This window comes from Ambystoma mexicanum, chromosome 6q, assembly GCF_040938575.1.
Source record: "Ambystoma mexicanum isolate Mex_15411 chromosome 6q, UKY_AmexF1_1, whole genome shotgun sequence".
NCBI lineage: Eukaryota > Metazoa > Chordata > Amphibia > Caudata > Ambystomatidae > Ambystoma > Ambystoma mexicanum.
The window spans coordinates 1,552,615,515-1,552,626,172 of record NC_090937.1 but is presented as its reverse complement, the minus strand read 5'-3'; the positions used below and the strand labels follow the sequence as shown (position 1 = coordinate 1,552,626,172).

The window sequence follows — 10,658 nt, the reverse complement described above, 5'->3', positions numbered from 1 at the left end:
TATCAAATCCCCTGCAAGAAGTATGAGAAAAGCTGGTAGCTGTCCTATTATACACCCATAGAACAGACCTTTTCCCTCATGTGGAGCATACACATTAGCCAAAGTTCTATCCCACTCGCCATTAATAGAAATAAGGCTCCTTCCTTTTCAGCTTGATGGAAAAAGTACATCTCTGCTAAGTAGGGTCTCCCGCCATCTTGTTTTCATCATTAGAGATGACAGACATGAGCATCTGCTTCCTTTGAGCCTGAACATGTCATGCTTGAGGGAAGGAGTCTCTTGAATAAAAATCACATCTTCATTTTCACTGCCCAATATTGTGTCTCACTCATTTGCTTGGGAATTTAACTCCGCTAACATTAATAGTAAGAAGCTTGAATGACACCATTTGGCCAAATTCCTATCCACATTGTTTTGCCTCTTTGTGCACAGCCTGTTATTGGTGTATTAGAGGTAGTTCGCCTGACCTGGACATTGAATAGAAAATATAGCTTAAACATAAACATATCCCTTCAATAGAAACAGAATCCAACATAACCTAAGACGCACATGTGACAAAATGAACAGAACTATAACAGACCTCCACACATCGTCTCAAACCAACTCGACAGCCGACTCAAACTAGTGGACCCCATCAAACCACATTGTTTCGAATGGCAACTTGAACCACACAGATACCCTTCTCAACCTCAACTCATCACTGACTCGCCAGTGGATCAATGTGACTTCTATAATCTCAAAACATATTTGCACACCAAAATGTGTTAATAAATCCGACCCATGCTTTCAAGCATGACACAACTAGAGTAAGGTGCTGTTAGGAGGCCCTGTTCCTATGATTCACATTCTGGGACCATAGTGACTTGTAAGCCTCCTTGTTCAGCTTATTCTTCAAGAACATTTCGTTCAAACAGTGGTATTTGATGACATGTCTTGGCCAAATGCCACTGTACATTCGCCCACACTGTCTTCCTGTACCTGTCTTCCTTTTCCATGTTCTCTTTGCAAATGCAGATTTCTGCTAGTGAGTTCAATCACTTGATGGCCTTTTTGTGGTTTAATTAAAGCATATACATTTTTTATAGAACCTTGAATGAATATGCTTTCTTCTATTTACTTGTGCAGTTTGGGTTGCTACTGTTATCACCTCCTCCTGAGAGTGTAACCTGCCCTCGGCTGACATTACCACAGAACATACAGGGGGTATACCCGATGGCCTGTGTCTATTTTATCTTTATGTTTGGGATCACTGCTGCTTTAGTAGTGTGTGGGAGTGAGTAGGTGGTTTAGCTACTACTCATCCGTGTACTCTTGCAAGTCACTGCATGCTCTGAATGCTCACAAACCTAGTAGGGCCACCTCTTTCTTTCTCTTCAGTTTTATTATATTTGCCTTTTGCTCCCATGTTCCCTCCCCATTGCACTGTGGGCGCTTTGAAACACAATTTCTTGATGTATAAGCGCCTTACAAAGCACAATAAATAAATAAATAAATGTCATCACAGCTGGTCATTCTGGTGGGAAGTGCTGCACACCATCAGACACTGGCTCACAGAAGTGCTTCCACCATATCAGACTCATCCCCTGTTCCTGACCAAGCCAAAGGAGGCAGCCGTGTGGGACGCTCCCACAGTCTAGCCCTCTCTCCAGGCTGCAGCCACGTTCCAGATGCCTTTGGGTGCAGTGCCACGCCAGAACTTTTCCTCTGTTCTCACCAACATCTCTGAGGTGGACCATCACACCTGCGCTCCAGTTCAAGCAGTAAAGAGAAGCTACAAAATGTATCTGTTAGATTGAAAGTACCAATCATGGTCTACTAGGAACACCTGATGCTGTGTCACTTGAATGTGTTACTCAGACTTGATCTTAGTGTTTACAAATATAATTCCTAAAAGGGATCCTTGCCCCTCTGCTGGGAATTTCATCCTGGTTCTCTGTTAAATAACTAGGGCCTGATGCAGAGAGTGTTTTCCAATGGGATTGTGCTAATATAAAACGTGTCTTCAAATCAGGCCCGTAGGTTGTAGTCGGGATCTGCCGATTGTGCTACTTCCGTGCAGTATTAGATCCGCCATGCACAGAGTGTGACTTTTTCAAGGTAAGCTTTGCAAACTCAACCCCCATTATTTTCATGAATACGTCACATATGTTTTTCACATTGAATAATTGGCAGCATTCTGTTTTACAAAAGAAATGCTTAGTAAATTGATGTTGGAATTTGTGTAGCTAGAAGGGAAAACGTGCTACCTTTCCTTAAGAACAGATTGTGGGCCTGATTCATGGAATATTTTGCATGGTGCAACGTAATTTTCACTGGTGCAAAGTGTTGTTGTGTTGTGCAAAGTGACTTTGCATGGTAAAAATACATTTTGCACTGTTCCATGAATTAGGGCGGAACACTGAAAAGTGTATTTTTCTAGGGCAAAGTGACTTTTGTTTGTTGGCAATGCAAAGTCACTTTGCATCAGTGAAAAGTACTGGGCACCGTGCAGAATATTGCATGAATCAGGCCCTGTGTGTGTTAGTAGGTCTGTGGATAGCAAATGGTTCTGAAGAGGCCATATAATGCAGGTCGGTTTTCAGAAGGTGAACATCACATGATTTAGGTAACATTTTTATTCTCTTGATGCAGTGTTTCTTTAAACAGTTCAAATGAATGTCATAGCATGAAAACATAAACACTAAGATACATTGCATAAAATAAGGAAAAGGTCACTCCATAGTGGTAAAAAAAAGTAAAATGACAACTCTAATTTAATTTTCAAAAGCATGTGGACACCTGATTAAACACATGCAATCACAGTGATTATTATTTATGGAATGATTCTTGTTACTGAAATATTTTGGCCCATTAATATGAGATTGTGGATCACAGCAAGCAGCTCATGGAGTCCCTAGATTCAGGTTTACTTCCTGTCATGCGTCCTCTTCATGGGAAATTCATTTCTGCAAAGATAACGAGCATGGGATACGTCAACTGTTTTAGCTTGTCTGCAGGCATGTGCCAAGCACAGGCATAACGTACCTGGTCATAAGATGGTAAAGGCTAGCGTGAGTACCTGAACATTGGATTGCAGTGCCTGGCAAATGCCTATCTAATATCTATGCAGAAACCAAAACACATGGCTTGGCCAGTGCTTGTTTTTAACAGGACTACAGTGAAAGGAACAGATATTCTTGAAGTGTCTGACAGAACACTTGGTTGAGACATTTGTATTACAACAGTGACGCATTTATATCAACATATAGGCCATGAACTCTCTAAAGACTGCTAAGAAACAGCAATGGCAGACCATGGTTTAATGATATTGATAATATAGATAGCCCAAAGAGATCCAGGTCGATGTGTTTTTGTCTTGGAGGTGTGGATAGTGGGTGGGAATGGCCATAGGGATTCGCATGGCCATGGGGTGAAAAAATAACCAAATAACACCCACAAACTGTGTTTCCCTCCTCACATGGCAGGTTCCTCCTGGCTGCGCAACAGCTTTGGCTGATAGGTGGCACTTATTTATTTATTTGCACTTTTAAAGTGCTCACACAGCCTGGGGGCATCGAGGCGCTGTTACAGGAATACGTCCTAGTTCAGTGGTCCTCAAACTACGGCCCGCGGGCCACATGCGGCCCACGGAGCGCATTTACCCGGCCCGCCGGGTGTTTTAGCCTCAGGACATCCTTGTGTTTCCGAAAGATGCTTTCGGAACACAAGGATGCCTCTGAGAAGTCCCTGCGGCCCGCGTTTACTTTAAAAATGCGGGGACCGCTGGGAGTAGGCACACGCAGCGACATCACTGACGTCCCATGTGTGCGCACGCCCATGGAAACCGAGGCGGAGAAGCAGAGAAGAAAGGACGCGCTCCGGAGGTAAGTGTTTACCAGCGGCGCGTCCCTTCGGTGTTCTGACCACCGGTCCTGCTATGGCCGGAGCGGTGGTCAGAAGGGATGTCCCGATACCAGTATCGGGACTGATACCAGGCATTTGTATGGTATCGGGGACCCCGATACCATGCCCGGTACATAAGCCCCGCAATGTGGGGGGAACTATACTGTCAATGTAATGTGGGGGGAACTATACTGTCAATGTAATGTGGGGGAACATACTGCCAGCCTAATGTGGGGGGAACTATACTGCCAACCTAATGTGGGGGACTATACTGCCAGCCTAATGTGGGGGAACTATACTGCCAGCCTAATGTGGGGGACTATAGTGCACCTAATGTGGGGGAATGTTGCTGGTATATTGTTTGTATTGGTATTTTACTAATAGCAATTTGGAATCCCTAGGAAACAATGATGTCAAGAAAGAGAAAAATTGACTCGAGTGTAGGATATTCAAAGAACAGTGGACTTATGATTACTTTTCCATACAGTACAAGGAAAGAGCTGTGTGTCTGATATGCCAGAATATAGTGTCTGTGTTCAAAGAATACAATTTGCGTCGACACTATGAAACTCAACATAAAGATAAATATGATTGGTCGGAGAAGTGAGAAAAGATAAAATATTAAAACTGAAAAATACATTGACAGCTCAGCATAATACTTTTGTGAAGCAGAAGCAGCTAAATATTTCATCACTGAGAGCAAGTTTTCAAGTTGCCAAGCTAATAGCGCGCACTGGCAGACCATTCGTGGAGGGAGAATTTGTTAAAGAATGCCTTCTTTCTGTTGCCAAAGAGATGTGTCCAGAGAAGGTCGATTTATTTAGTACAGTGAGTCTTTCAGGGCCTACACTTACACGGAGGATTGACGAAATGGGAGACAATCTGTATCAGCATTTGCAAAACCTGACAAAAAAACTTTCCTATTTTTCCTTGGCACTTGACGAAAGCAATGATGTTCGTGAGTCTGCACAACTTTTAATTTTTATTCGTGGGACGAATGACAATTTCGAAGTCACAGAAGAGCTTGCTGCACTGCAAAGCATCAAAGGAACAACTACAGGAGAGGATATCTATGAAAAGGTTTGCCAAACTTTGAATGGTTTGGAGCTGGACTGGGCTAAACTAGCCAGTGTGACAACTGATGGTGCTCCTAGCATGGTGGGGTCTAAGAAAGGAGTAATTGCTCGCATTAACCAAGAGATGCACAAACATAATTATTCTCATCCAATAGCCATACACTGCCTCATCCACCAACAAGCGCTGTGTAGTGAATCACTGAAGTTTGACTCTGTTATGACAATTGTGGTATCTTGTGTTAACGTCATTAGAGCTCATGCACGAAAGCACAGACAATTTCAGGAATTTCTGTCTGAGCTAAATGCTGACTATGGAGATGTTCTGTACCACACAGAAGTCCGTTGGCTGAGTCGAGGGAGAGTTTTGAAACGTTTCTATGACTTACTTCCACAGATTACAGCTTTTCTTCTTTCAAAAAACAAAGAAGTACCAGAGCTCAATGATGCAGAATGGAAATGGCACCTTGCCTTTCTAACAGATGTAACAGAGCTACTCAACAGTTTCAATGTGCAACTTCAAGGAAAAGGGAAGCTCATCTGTGATATGCAATCACATGTCAAAGCATTTGAAGTAAAATTAGGCCTCCTCATCAAACAAGTGAAGGAGGAAAACTTATGCCATCTACCCGCAACTCAAAATCTGTTAGCGGAAAAACCATTGGTTGCATTCCCAAACAAAACATGTGTGGATTCACTAGAAAAATTGCAAAAGGAGTTCCAATTTAGATTTAAAGAGCTTCATCTCCATGAACAGGACATACAGCTTTTCCGTAACCCATTTTCTATTGACATTGAAAATGTGGATCCAATTTATCAAATGGAACTGGCTGAACTGCAGAATTGTGACTCTCTGAAAGATGCATTCAGGTCAAGCAGCCTTCATAGCTTCTATGCATCTCTCCCTTCCGAGACATATCCTCATCTCAGGAACCATGCACTCAAAATGGCAACCATCTTTGGCAGCACTTATGTCTGTGAACAGACTTTTTCCAGAATGAAACATCTGAAATCTTCAACCAGATCTAGACTAACGGATGAACACTTGCATCACTTGTTACGACGAGCAGTGACAAATATGGAACCGGACATTGACCATCTCGTTAGCCAAAAGCAGGCCCATAGTTCCCATTGAAATACTGGTAAGTTTGTTGATTTAACTTTACTTGTTCTTCATTTTAAATATTGTATTTATTGTATTTATTCCCGTTTTGTTTCTTCACTTAAAAATAAGATATATGCAGTGTGCATAGGTATTTGTTCATAGATTTTTTTTTAACTATAGTCCGGCCCTCCAACGGTCTGAGGGACCGTTAACATGGCCCCCTGTTTAAAAAGTTTGAGGACCACTGGACCTAGTTGCTTATTTATAACGCGTGTAACACCCAGAGGTTTCTAGGTGTGGGTCTGGGGTCTGAGGATCGAACCTGTGTTGCTTTGTGTCGTCTTGGTTCCAAGGTGAGCATGTTGCCGCTGAGCTATCCTCCCGGACTTAAGCACCGTGTAAGAACCAAAGCTAAAATGCAGGTTATTTATTAAGAAAACAGCAGGAAGCGACTCATGTGGTCTTGAAAACGGGCGTAACAAATATGGGGTAAGCCTTATAAAGGTACAAGTTCCTGTGTTTATTTTTTGTAAAATGTTTCCTTAAAAACTCTTTACCTGTAACTTTCATCTGGTTAACATGTTGTGCCAACCTCTCCCTGCAAAGAAATGTGAAGTTTACTTTTTCTCTTCTGCAAAAAATACATATTTATTATATACTGTAGAAAATATAGAGTAAGACTGTTTTTTTGATATATACAAAACAGATTTTGTTAAACTGTTTTCAGAATTAAACGAGGTGTATAACTATAAGCCTCTTCTCAAAATCCAACAATTTGATTAAAACATAATGCTTAGAAAGAGCTGCAAGTATTGAATTTGCAGAGCCTGTGACACAAAGGCCGACATGAAAGAGGGGTTCATTTCTGTATAGGAAGTTAGAACTGTAACTGACAACACCGTGCACTAAAAAGAGAGCCTGACTGCAACACAATATCTATATTTTATTCCTGCAGCAGTTTGTGTTACTAAAATGATTTTCTTAGTCGGTACCAGTGGTTATTCTTTATAGCAATACAACGTCTGTGTCATGCATTACCTCTGCAATGATTTAAAAAATGTTTGGTTACCGCAATTAAAAAGCCAATTGTAATAGTGTGCTCTGTAATTATGCATTGCTAAAAGGGAACACCATGTTTCAAACGATTCTTGGCTTTGAGCAATTTCGCATACATATGTAGCTGTCTTTGAAGCTTGATACACTCATTAATTCCTACTGTACAATAGAAGGTCTAATGCTTGGCTTGGGAACACCCTTTACACATGCCTAAAGATGTGTGTGCCTTGTGATACTACGGCGATGTGGGTCATGACCTATTTTTATTGATGTTAAACTGCAATCACTGTGACCGTGCACCATAACATTTATGTTCGAATCAGAGATGTAATTTCACAGAAATGCCAGGGGTAGCGCAAGTGACACCACATGACCCTTGACCTCTGATGCTATCGCAGGAAGTAATGTAATTTGACCACACCCTGAAGTGGCATCACAGGAAGTGATGGAACACGACCTTCCACCCCTTGACAAAACAGGAAGTGGCATGACATAGCATTGTTCCTAAGTACACTTCAAAAATATGTGTGTGGTACAACTGTAATGGTATATACATTTCATACAAGAATGGATCACCATATGTATCGTTAAAATCAGTGTATAGGCCCATATTACCAAATTACTGTGAATGCAAGCAGACGTCCAAGGCCAAATGATAATGATGTACTATTATATATCACTTGACCTTAACCGTTTAATTACAACAAATATACATACAATATCACTCAACCTGTGTTGGTACTCATTTCCCGACCACAGAAGGATAAAAGGCGGAGCTGGACCTGCAACCTGCAGATCACACACACATTGCAGCAGCAAGTGCTCAACCCACTGAGCTATCGCGCCGGCTATTGCTGTCTTACCGGCTATAATGAACAATTACATGTCTGAATGTTCTCCAAGTCAGAAAGCAAATTACACTCTGTAGTGGATACCATTAAACTGGTAACTGGGATTTAACAGCAGGCCAGCTCTTCTGCAGGTCTGGTGCAAAGTTGGCCACATGTCAAGCCTGCGTGGATCTTATTTTCAGGCTTCAGAGGTTGTCCTCACACGGCATCCCGTACTCTGGGCATTCATTACCTCATACATGCAAACACATATCCTTAATAGCATGCTATGGAGATAGGAAAGATAGACACATTCCAACAAAGCGTTAATTGTGGCAAAGTGTAATCAAGAGCCACTTTATGTGCTATGGTCAAACATTTCTACACTGTACACAAGCTTTTAGGCACAAGGATATTGTCACGTGACTGAGGACACAGAGATGGAATGTCTTGTAATGATCGTAACAGAGACAATGGCAGAAAAAAAACTTGCTATAACTGCAACTTGCGAAAAGCAAAATACATAGTCCGAAATGGATGCTTATTCTACTGTAAATGCTTTTTGGAAGTTTATGTCTACATTGTGAATTTGAGGTGTTTAAGAGCAGAATAAAAAAATGACTCACCCCTTGAAGTGTGCCTGAAATAAATCTTTATTGAGGCGAGCAATTATTGTATAGAATTCCAGAAAGACACATTATTTGTTATTCCTACTCAAGTGGCAACAAGTGGCTGTTTGGCTGGAGGGACCGGGACTGACTGCTTTCTCTGTGGATCGCCGTCCTTAAGAGGAAGTTTGCTCTTTGTTGAAACACTGAAGTGTGACAAGCATTTCCTGAAGGATTTCAATTGTAATTATCATATCTCTTTGTAACGCTCACCTGATATCCACGGGGACGCCACTCAGCCGGTCCGGACTTGCTTGTCTGGCCCCCCTTTTCTTCCGTGGGTCCCAAACTTCCCCCGGACCTCTCCTCACCTTGTTTTTTGATGTGGGGCGCTCTCCGTCCTGCCTTCGGTGCAGGGGTGCGTTGGGTGATGCGGGCTGGAGGGTGCCTAGTTGCTTCACTGGCACGGGCCCGGCGGACGGGGCTTGCTGCGACTTCAGCCTGGTCGGTAAGTGGAATGAGTCTTACAAAAGTTCTGATGGCTCTAGTCCCTTTAATACTGTGTCTTTCTTTCCATAGGTGATGAAGGTCTTGAGGATGGTGACGAGCTGCTGAAGTAAGTAGGAATGCGGAGCATGATGCTGATTGGCTTCTTTAGCACTAACCAATGTTTGTCTTTTCCGTGTCCTTTTAGGTGCCGCAGTAATCCAGCATGGAAGCAAGCTGAGGAGATGAGTGGCGGCGAGAAAGCACGATGTGCAGCGCCTCTTAAATGTTTTGCGCTAGCTGATGTGTCTTTTACCTTCTTTTCAGATCGGTGGGATGCTCCGGAGCAGAAGTTGTCCGATCGACCGGAGTTCAGGTAAGGATTAAACTCTATTTGCAAATTCGAGAGAGCTAAGTATTGCTGAATGCTTACGAACGTCTTTTCTTCTATTCTTCTCCCCTTTTGTAGGGCGCGGCGAGCCGAGATGGAGATGACTCTGCCGTGGGAAAAGCCGGATAGAAGTTGGAAGCACTTCAGGTGGGTATTGGCAACAATGTTCTTGTTCTTGCAGGTATGCTGGCGCTGAAGAAAGAAGTGGGCCTCTTTAGGAGATCCGAGCACAGTGAGTGTCACGCTGCAGGTGCAGAGAAACCCAAAGCATGTTTCTCAGGCCTGGCGTGGTTTAAATAGTCTGTAGGTATCCCAGGTATCCCTGGGCTGAGCCTCACCCGAAAGACTAGAGTGCTCATCCAGTTCAAGGAACTGAATTACATGGGGGAATCCATTGCCCCATAATACTTTGCAAGTCCAATACTTAGTGGATGTGTGTGAGCTTGGTGCCAAAGGTGCCAAGTCTGAGTCCAAGTAGGTGTCTGGGGAGATGGAGAGGCCCTTAGGGGCCGACTAGGTGGTCGTGACCTGGCTCCAGCCGGATATGCCGGTGGGCTGGGGGTAAAAATCGTGACACTCTTCGGTGTTAACCTCCATGCCAGAAGTATTTTGTAAGGTATGGTTGAGTTTATACGCTGGGAAGGCAAGAATTGATGATGGCATCGACAATGACAAGGAGGGTTTGGGCAGTAAGGCCACCATATTATACTCGGTTATGGTTGAGCCTGTGAAGCAGAATTCTATAATTATATCCGAGCCTGAAATTCACTATACACCTGTATTCGAAGCAGCTAATAGGGAAGCTGTTATAAATGGCAGGCCTTCTGCAGAGGTCAATGAAGGGAGCAAAGAGGCTGGTGAATTTATGGTTAAGATCTAAAAAAGAAAAAGAAAAAAAAATGTGGAGAAAAAATGCTGTGACTCAAAAGGTGTTGAATACATCATCACATATATTTTTAAGGGACCCAAAACTGAAAGATGAAATAATTCCTGAGCCCCAGAAAGAGGAGGTTATTTTGGTTAAAGACTCTTCATATGAAGCAAAAGTCGCAACTGAAACATGTGTTGTAGGGGACATAGAAATAAGAGCTGTTGGGACTCATTACAGGTCGGGCGGTCTGGAAATAACAGTGGCGGTAAACCCGCCGCCACTGTTAATTCCGGACCGCCCGATCTCGAGTCCTGAATGCGTCAGGTGGCGTTCCCGCCAGGTCTGACCTGGCGGGT

The 10,658-nt window shown here is 43.0% G+C and overlaps 1 protein-coding gene across 1 annotated transcript; it reads left to right on the top strand.

Moving 5' to 3' along the window:
- Positions 1–4,752: 4,752 nt before the first annotated feature.
- LOC138515365 (general transcription factor II-I repeat domain-containing protein 2-like) lies at positions 4,753–6,090 on the top strand. Its single transcript, XM_069630236.1, has one exon. It carries the CDS (start codon positions 4,753–4,755, stop codon positions 6,088–6,090), a length of 1,338 nt encoding a protein of 445 aa, XP_069486337.1.
- Positions 6,091–10,658: the final 4,568 nt, after the last annotated feature.